The 9,208-nt window shown below is 52.6% G+C and overlaps 2 protein-coding genes across 4 annotated transcripts; both read left to right on the top strand.

Annotated features, from left to right (window-relative positions):
* Positions 1-859: 859 nt before the first annotated feature.
* USF1 (upstream transcription factor 1) lies at positions 860-6,552 on the top strand. Of its 2 annotated transcripts, XM_049881022.1 has the most exons (11): positions 860-987; positions 2,857-2,949; positions 3,346-3,395; positions 3,543-3,658; positions 3,986-4,087; positions 4,329-4,524; positions 4,765-4,852; positions 4,985-5,043; positions 5,203-5,297; positions 5,513-5,641; positions 5,829-6,552. In XM_049881022.1, exons 2-11 carry the CDS (start codon positions 2,942-2,944, stop codon positions 5,916-5,918), a joined length of 933 nt encoding a protein of 310 aa, XP_049736979.1. In that variant the 5' UTR covers positions 860-987; positions 2,857-2,941; the 3' UTR covers positions 5,919-6,552. The 2 variants fall into 2 exon arrangements, with proteins under 2 accessions (XP_049736979.1, XP_049736980.1); XM_049881023.1 differs by lacking the exons at positions 860-987; positions 2,857-2,949; positions 3,346-3,395 and having other exon boundaries at positions 3,541-3,627.
* Positions 6,553-6,669: 117 nt separating this feature from the next.
* TSTD1 (thiosulfate sulfurtransferase like domain containing 1) lies at positions 6,670-8,177 on the top strand. 2 transcript variants are annotated; one of them, XM_049881028.1, is made up of 4 exons: positions 6,670-6,956; positions 7,126-7,248; positions 7,730-7,892; positions 7,982-8,177. In XM_049881028.1, exons 1-4 carry the CDS (start codon positions 6,884-6,886, stop codon positions 8,031-8,033), a joined length of 411 nt encoding a protein of 136 aa, XP_049736985.1. In that variant the 5' UTR covers positions 6,670-6,883; the 3' UTR covers positions 8,034-8,177. The 2 variants fall into 2 exon arrangements, with proteins under 2 accessions (XP_049736985.1, XP_049736984.1); XM_049881027.1 differs by having other exon boundaries at positions 7,730-7,903.
* Positions 8,178-9,208: the final 1,031 nt, after the last annotated feature.

Raw genomic sequence — 9,208 nt, 5'->3', positions numbered from 1 at the left:
GGTATCATCTCTTCACATGTTTGGGCAAATGTCTTTTTTTCTTTGCTGTTTGTTCTTCCTCAGATGTTGTCATGGAGACCTGTGGCTAGAAACTAGAGCTGAGTTCACGGTGGTCAGGAAAAGGGGAAGAGAAATTATATTTACATAATGCTCATTCTGTGCCAGTAACTGAGCTAGGTGTTCTACGTGCATAGCATCTATGCCCTTGACTTTATTTAAGCCACATAACAGTTCAGAAGGTTGACACTGGTGTCTACTCTTTACAGATGAGGTAACTAAAGCTTAATTAAGTTGCCCAAGATCTCAGAGGTAAGAAGTGGCAAAAGTGGGTATGAGATCTGGGTTTGTCTGGTCCCAAATCAATTAAGGGTTAGGTCCTGGCTAGTTGGAATGGGAATAAAAATTCCTTTCAAAGAAACTGAAGCCTTGGGTCTTTAGGTAAAGGACGGCTGACGCTAATACAAAGAAGTATGCCTAGTTAGCTGTCTTAATCTTCCCGTTAAGAAACACTTCAAACAGATGCCCTGATCCAAGATGGCCTCCCAAATGAGCCTTGTTAAAGATGGCGTCTCGGCCGGACTTCCCTCTCTGACCTAAATTGGCTCCCTCACTACCTTTTCCTGAGACTAAAAAATGCACCGCCCAGCACAAAGATGGTAGCACAAATTAGTCGTCTTTCTCCCATTCTTGCTGAAAACGGTTACGACTTCAGTGTCATTCCGACAAGATCCCAGGAAATGGCACCTTCTCGGTCCAGAGACACTCCAAACACCCCCGCATCCCTCAGCCCTCACCCAGGGGGAACGAACGGAAGTGGGGCGGATCAAGGGGCTGAGTCGGCTGGGCGGGTCGAGAGAGACACTTCCGCCCCTCATCAACATGGCTGCAGGCTGGGAGTGCGCATGAGCGGCTGCCCATGGAGATACCCGGGTCCGGAGGGGGGAAAACACTGTCGGGGAAAAGCAGCGCCTGAGGCGGCCTTGCCCGGTGAGTGCAGGACCAGACAGAAGTCGGGACACTGGGCGGACGGGCAAGGCAGGGCAGCTCTGGTTTGGTTTTAGTTTTCTGGGTTAGGGAACTCTTGGGTAGGAAGCCTTTGTTTTGGGGGAGGGGGCTCGCCTGGCTCTTTATCTCCTACCCCCCTTTGTGGGCCGAGCTCGCTCTCCGCCCCCGAACGGCGCGCGCCCCGTCCTGCGATGCGCGGCCGCGGGCCGTAGCGGGGGGCGCCGAGCGGCCGAGTCCGGGCGGGGACCGCGGGGCCTGCCGAGCCCCTGGCGCCCTTCCCTGCCTCCTCTGCGGAGCAGCCGGGGCGCGGGCTGGCGGCACGGGCCCCGGGGCTCGCGCTTGTCGTGCGCTCAGCTCTGTAAAGCGCCTCCTGGCTGGTGGGCCTCCGGGAAGATGCCGCATTCCCAGGCAAGGTCTCTGCGCCTGACTTCTTTGACGACTTGCCTTTTTTCCCTTTGTGTCCGGACTTAGCGAGGGATCTTGCTGGTCGCTCCTTGTCTGAGCGTGCACGCCACAACATCCTTTTCCTTTGCCGCGTCGCGTATGCCTAGTGCTCAGGAAATGCTTCCTGATGTCCCACTGAGATTTGAATCAGCAGCCTGACCCCGTTGCTGGTGCCCTCAGAGGCTGCCCCTAGCTGACAGCTGTGGATGATAGAGTTGCCTCCTTTCCTGGTGCCCTGCCCTCTCTTTCATTGCCGCCTCCTGCAGTCAGCGCAGCAAGCCTCGGGAGGGGCACCTCCTCCTCAGGTTTGAGGACAGAGGTAGGTGGTCCCTAGGTACTAGTGTTATTTCCACTTAGGGACTGGGATCTCCTTGCAGTATTACTTCCTCTGTCGCTTTCACTTTCAGTTCCTTTTTTTCAAAGACCTATTGACACTTTCCTTAGACACTGGCTTTCCAAAGTGTAACCGCTGAAGATTTTCCTTAGATTTGGGGAAACCTTAAAGGTAGAGAGTTTACAAAAATCTTGTTTGTTTCCTGTTCGGATTATCTTTTTGCCTTGCGCTGTGCGGCTGTTTTTTTCTGGAGGCATTGGTCTGCTCAGCCCGTTGTTTTTCCTGCCCTCTGTCTGGGTGTCAGGGTCCTAAGGATGGCACCTTATGAATGGATTCCTCCCCCATTGTTTCTTCTCCTTCAGAACCTTGAGCTTCCAGCTTTTTTCCTTCTTGCTGAGCCTCAGTTGAAATTTGGAGTTGTCATGGCAACATGTTAGCAAATGTGTTGTTTCACAGGAAGCCTTGGAGAATAAAATAGAGAGGTCTTGAAGATGCTGCATTTGTGCTTTAGGGTCTCTAACAGAAGACATGTATCTGAACACCCCAGAACAAGAGCTCTGTCAATAGAATGGGCCTTAAGGGCCAAGTCTGGTCTTTGTGGTTAGGGATGGTTTTCCAATGGCAATGGGCTTCATGCCATTGAGTTGAGAATAGAGATCTCTTGGTGTAAAGTATACATCTAAGAAGTTGAAAGAAGCATCAGTGTCCATAGCCCTGTGTTTTTTGATAGTGATAGTCTAACAGGGTCTAATCCCTATGAAGCTGCGGTCATGGCAGGTCATAATAGCTTTAGTAATAACCCATCCAGGTACAGGATGTTTCTCAGTCTTCCAGTCCAGTAATCCCCTCTCCACCAGGAGTTGGAGTTGTCGTGGAGGGGTGAGGAACACTATTTGTACGGTGGCTTTTTCAACCATTGTAGCCCAGTCCTCAGCATCAAGAATGGGGGAGGCTTACTGTCCCCTGCAGACGATTGGGTTATGTTCCTGGCTGTATCTTTATGGAGCCTAGTTCTAGAACCAGGAGGCTGTTGAGTTTCCTAGACTCACTGCAAACTCCCTGATTTCTACCAGGATTTAACACACAGGGCTGTGAGGCAAGACATACAAAGACCTCCAGAGAAGGACCAGTTCCTCGGATGTTCCCCCTCACAGAGAGATGAAGGGGTAAGTGAAGAAGAGGTAGGATCTGGGACAGAAGATGGGTGGCCTAGGAGAATGGCAGACTGGATAAGAGCACTGGCTCTGGAGTCAGGCAGATCTGGATTCAAGTCCCAGTGCCATCGCTTATTAGCTGTGTGACTTGGTTTCTCCATCTGTAAAATGGAAGTGGTGATACTTATAGGGCTGTTCTTAGTATTAGATAAGATAGTCCATGTTCAGTGCCTAGCTCAGTGCCTGTGCCCATAGTAAACACTCAGTCAATATTAGCTGTTGTTATTCCAGTCTAATCTCGCATCTGGTGCGAATGCCACTGAGTTCGGGAGCCATATGTTACTGGGTCAGTGAGCTTCTCATTCATTTCTTTCCTTATTCTTCCTTTTGTCCCTTCCTCACAAATAGGCAGCAGAAGACAGCTGAAACGGAAGAGGGGACAGTGCAGATTCAGGAAGGTGAGTGACAGAAATAGAACCAAGAGCCCTTCCTGGTCTCTCCGACGGCCTATCTCCTGTGCACCCTCCTCCTATGAATGACGTACCAGTGGAACAGAGGGAGAAAGGCAGCAGCTCACAGGCCCTTCCTTTGCTTTTTTAATTCAGGTGCAGTGGCAACTGGGGAGGACCCAACCAGCGTGGCTATTGCCAGCATCCAGTCAGCTGCCACCTTCCCTGACCCCAACGTCAAGTACGTCTTCCGAACTGAGAATGGGGGCCAGGTAAGGGAGGGGGCCAGGTTGCTGCAGGTGTGACCTGGGGTTGGGATTGAGGGAGGTAATTGAACATGTCTTGGGAGACTTGGCTTGGAGAATGAGGTGAAGATGTGGACTGTTTGGGGGATGGAGAGGTTTAGAGTAGAAATTAATGTGGGCCAGGGGCTATGCTGAAACTTCTGTAAGGGAAAGGAGGAGGAATGGCTCAATCTGTGTCTTTGAAGAATTCTTGTTTCAGGGCCCTAAGGGAAGCTTTGTGAAGGGCGCTGGGACCCCTAGTACTTACTCTCTTCTTCTTTGTTCTTCTCCTTCGCCTTCCTTCCCCACTTGTAGGTGATGTACAGGGTGATCCAGGTGTCTGAGGGGCAGCTGGATGGCCAGACTGAAGGCACTGGAGCCATCAGTGGTTACCCTGCCACCCAATCCATGACCCAGGTACAGGGGTTTGGGCTGGGGAGGGGGATAGAGCTCTAAGCAGTAAGACGAAGGGAACCAGTGACGACGCTAGGGATAGTGAGGCACCTAGAGCTGCCTTATCTCTTGTCCCTAGAGCTTCCCTAGGCTCTCCCTTTCTGGATTGTTCCCCCTCTTCCTCCCAGGGATAGAAGCTGCAGGATGGTATGGCAGGAAGAAGCGTCTGACTCACTGGACTCTGCTCTCTCGCTCCCCTTCCCAGGCGGTGATCCAGGGTGCATTCACCAGTGATGATGCAGTTGACGCGGAGGGGACAGCTGCTGAGACACACTATACTTATTTCCCCAGCACTGCAGTGGGAGATGGGGCAGGGGGCGCCACATCGGGAAGTACAGCTGCTGTTGTCACTACCCAGGGCTCAGAGGCACTGCTGGGGCAGGCGACCCCTCCTGGCACTGGTGAGATATCATGATGATGCAGGCTGGAGGGGCTAGGATAGGTTGTGAGACGTGACAGTGGCCCATCACGCATGACCTCTCAGGTGATCACTAAGTCCTGGGCAGGCAGTGAGTCTGGGGCTGACCTTCCAGCAGGAGGAAGCATGTTATTTTTAGAGGAAGGTCCCAAGGCATTGGCCTCAGAGCTTGATGAGGTTCCCAGTCCTATGTCCTGACAGAACCTACCCTGCATCTTCACAGGTCAGTTCTTTGTGATGATGTCACCACAAGAAGTGTTGCAGGGAGGAAGCCAGCGCTCCATTGCCCCCAGGACCCACCCTTATTCCCCGTGAGTGACCTTTGTTTCTTCTCAGTGACTATGAGGATGAGGGGTTTTGATCCCTGCCAAATCCCTTACCCCAGACTTCCACCTTATTTTTTGTCCTGTCCTCACTCTGGCCACCCTGGGCTCTGTTGTCAGGAAATCAGAAGCTCCCCGGACGACTCGAGATGAGAAACGCAGGGCTCAGCATAATGAAGGTAGATGTGATGAGGGCGTGAAGCTAGGAGCTGATTGGTGGGATTGGGGATGGGAGTGATGTCTGGGGGCAGGGGGGGCTGGGTTGAGTGGGGAACTTTTACCTTGGGACTTGTGGCAAGTTCTTGCTGAGTCACTTTGTCTTTCCCCTTGCCCCACAGTGGAGCGCCGCCGCCGAGACAAGATCAACAACTGGATTGTGCAGCTGTCCAAGATCATCCCCGACTGCTCTATGGAGAGTACCAAGTCTGGCCAGGTCAGTATGCCCGAGTAATGTCTCCTGATACTGCTTCCAGAAGTGCTAGAAAGTGGGGCACAGTGTCAGTGGTCTTTTTTCCTTCTCTCTGAGGTTCCTCTATCCCTGGGATATTTTACATCACCATCCTTGGGGGAAATGAGGTCTAAAGTCTGCAAGTGCTTTTGGAAAGTAGCTTAAATCTTGGTCCTCCTTTTGCTTTCATTTTCTTGCAGAGTAAAGGTGGAATTCTATCCAAAGCCTGTGATTATATTCAGGAGCTTCGGCAGAGTAACCACCGGTTGTCCGAAGAACTGCAGGGGCTTGACCAGCTGCAGCTGGACAATGATGTGCTTCGACAGCAGGTCAGATCCCAGCCTTCAACACAGCCCTTCCTCTACCCTGTAGCCACTGACCCGGTTTAGGGCTCCCTACTTGGTTCTCCACTGAGAGGACCTCACCTCTTTCCCCCCACCAGTGGGTGTTTAAGTTCAAGGGCTTGGTCGTGCCAACTTTTGTATGAATTCTCTTACTGCCTCCTTCCTGTGTCAGGTGGAAGACCTTAAAAACAAGAATCTGCTGCTACGAGCTCAGTTGCGACACCATGGAGTAGAGGTCGTCATCAAGAATGACAGCAACTAACCTGGGGATCCAGGGGCTTTGGGCCCTACAGCCCCTTTTTCAGAACTGCAGACAGCCCAGGAGCACCAGGCTAACCCGTGCCCCTTTCCTTCACTGCCCTTCTGGCATGGGACTCGGGGGAGTTCAGAAAGTGTGTCTTTGACCTGAGGCCCTGTGATATAGCAGCCTGCAGTGGTGTGAAACAGCCACGTGGACGAGCACTAACAGCCTCGCCCACCCCCAACAAGCAGCCCCTGGGCCCGTGTGCTCTTCTTGCACAATGCATGTGCTGTCTCGATGCTGGATACTGGACACACTTAACTGGAGAGCTTGTCCTGCGCTTGCTTAGAGTGCCCAGCAGAGGGTCTGCGGACTGGTGATGCTCTGGCTTGCTCCAGGACTCCAACGCTTCCACTATTCTTCCTTTCCTTGGAGCTGAGGTTCAGATGTGGACCTGGTTTGTCTGGAGAACAGGCTTTAGCAGGAAGTGGGAGAAGGGATGCTTAGCAATGGCTGCTGCCCAGGGAAGAGGAGCCTGGCCAGCAAGCAGCTAAGGCCTATGCAGATGTCTCTGGAGCCAGGGAGAACAACAGGCAGGGGCCCACCTGGGGCCTTCCCCTTTTGGGGGGAAGTTTTTTTTTCTTTTCCTTTTTTTTTTTTTAAACATAAAATTGTTCAGAGCCACAGTTGTCTCTCGTTTTCACTGCTTTTGTGGGCCCCAGGGCTGAAGGGAAGGAGCATGCTGCCCTTTGACCACTAAGGGCTGGGCTAGGTTTAGGGTGGGGTGGGGCTGGTGTGCTTATTACCCTGAACCCTGGTACCTGGCCCAGATCAGTGTGGAATTTCCAGCCCATGCTGGGCAATCGCAAGGATTTCTCTGGGGGGCGGTGTCAGCAGCAGCACTGACAGGTGCCTCGGGGGCGGTGCATGAGGCGGTGCAATTGCTTCCGGTTCCGGTCTTGGCGGCTCCAGGAGGAGCGGGGGAGATGCTGCGGGAGCTGACCTGGCGGGTTGGGGCCGCATTCCTGCGATTGATCACTGCGCGCCCCATGGCTGGAGGTAACCTGCGCGGAGCCCCTTGGATGGAGGTGCAGGGGCGGGAGAAGTGGTGTTGCTGAGACATCTGCATGCACCCCACTCCACCAGGACAGGGCGCTGCTGGCGAGGAGGCTCTGCGGCGCCGTGCCTTGACCGGGTCCCCTCAAGACTTTCGTGCTCCCTTCTTCAGTGCCCACGGTTTCGCTACCTGAACTCCGTTTGCTCCTATCCTCGGGCCGGGTCCGCCTCATCGACGTGCGATCTCGGGAGGAGGCTGCAGCTGGGACCATCCCAGGGGCGCTTAACATCCCGGGTATGGGATTGAGAGGGGACGCCCTGGTGGTGGAGTAAAGACTTGTCAAGGAAGGTATTAGCTAATGGGGCCGCAGGTAGGGTGGCGCGGGGAAGGCACTGGTTACAGGGGTCCAGAGTTCCCTTAAGCCACCCCTAAGCCTCCCTAGAGTAGGGCTGATTAGAGGCGGATCCTGGCAGCGGAACTGGCCCATCCAGTTTGAGGGGTAACAGGCGGTGAGGAGAGTGGCAGATCAGTTGGACCTCCCTGAGGCTGTGTGCTGGAATCTGCCTGTTCCTCCTCACGAAGTGGCTCACTTTCAAATGTTTGGCTGAGTAGTGCCCGTGCAAGTAGCTGTTTCTTGTCCTTGAGGTTGGGGGCCAGTATGTGTTGGTGGGTTTTGTGTCTGTGTGTGTGTTTTGCGGCCTCCTGAACACTTGTTTGACTACCAGGGTCCAGCCCTTCCTGCCTACTTCCCATTCTCTCCTCTTGACTCATCCAGTGTCTGAGTTGGAAGGTGCCCTGCAGATGGAGCCAGCTGCTTTCCAGGCTTTGTACTCCGCTGAGAAACCAAAGCGGGAAGATGAGAACCTCGTTTTCTTCTGTCAGATGGGCAAGAGGGGATTGCAGGCCACCCAGTTGGCCAGGGGCCTTGGATACACTGGGTATGGAGAAGGTGTGGATAGCTACCTGGGGAGTGACTGGGGATTCCCTCCGGAGCCTGACCTTCCCTCACCCCTCTTTGTCTCCACAGGGCTTGCAACTATGCTGGGGCCTATAAAGAATGGTTCGAGAAAATGGGTTAGTTAAAACGATGGTTTACCGATTGCCCGGCCACCTTTCTCTCAAATGACACTTCCTGGCAAACTTTACTAGAGATGATGAAGGGGCTGACTTGCTGGGCTGGGCAACTCCTTGTAGTGTCATGCACACCAAAAAAATCAAATAAAGAGCATTTAATTAAAGTCTTGGAAGCATTTAATTTGGCAGATGGACTGAAAACAGGTCCAGTCTTAATCTAGACCTCAGATCAGTCCTGGGTCCTGTCTCCTTCCAGTGTTCATCTACCACAACTCACCCCCCTGCCCGTAATACATTAAAAAAAAAAAAAAATCCATCACCATCAAGTTGACTGACTCATGGTGATCCCATGTGTCACAGTGTAGAACTGCTCCATAGGGTTTTCTTGGCTATAATCTTTATAGCAGCAGATCACCAGGTCTTCTGAGGTGCTGCTGGATGGATTTGAACTGCCAACCTTTGGGTTAGTTGACAGTGAACCACTTGCACGTCCCAGGCACCTTTCCCCAAATACATACCAGCAGCTTTGAGAGACTACAGGTCTTCTGAGGCATTGGTGTGGTTCGGTGGTAGAATTCTTGCCTTCTATGTAGGAGAACCAGGGTTTGATTCCCGGCCAATGCACTCCATGTGCAGCCACCATCCATCAGTGGAGGCTGTGTGTTGCTATGATGCTGAACAGGTTTCAGTGGGCTGGGTTCTCTAAAAGAGCAAAACCAGCGAAGCATGTATATCAATATATATAGAGAGATTTATTTCCAGGAAATGGCTCACACAATTGTGGAGGCTGGCAAGTCCCAAATCCATGGGTCAGGCAGCAGGCTGAAGGCTTCTCCTGATTCATGTGGTTGTAGGGGCTGAGGACCCCAAAATCTGCAGGTCAGGTGGGAGGCTGAAGGCTTCTCATGAACCAAGAGCCAGAGGTCAGACTATGAGCCGAATGCAAGAGAGAGAGAGCTTTTCCAGAACACATGTTTGTATCAGGAATGCAGTCCACTCCCCCAAGAAAAACTCGTCTTCCAACTAATTGGCTGCTGTAGTGGAATGAGTTCCTTTATGTGGCCTTTTGCTTTGGCTCTTTGAAAAACAGTTTGAGAGATTATTCCCCTAAACCGTGAGGAGTTACCTTTGCTCTAGATTTCTACCCTAGAGGGTTTGTTACTTTTGTACAGGTTGATTG

This window comes from Elephas maximus, chromosome 3 (genome assembly GCF_024166365.1).
Source record: "Elephas maximus indicus isolate mEleMax1 chromosome 3, mEleMax1 primary haplotype, whole genome shotgun sequence".
Lineage (NCBI taxonomy): Eukaryota > Metazoa > Chordata > Mammalia > Proboscidea > Elephantidae > Elephas > Elephas maximus.
Note: the sequence above shows the minus strand (reverse complement) of the source record. Positions and strands in the feature narration are given on the sequence as shown.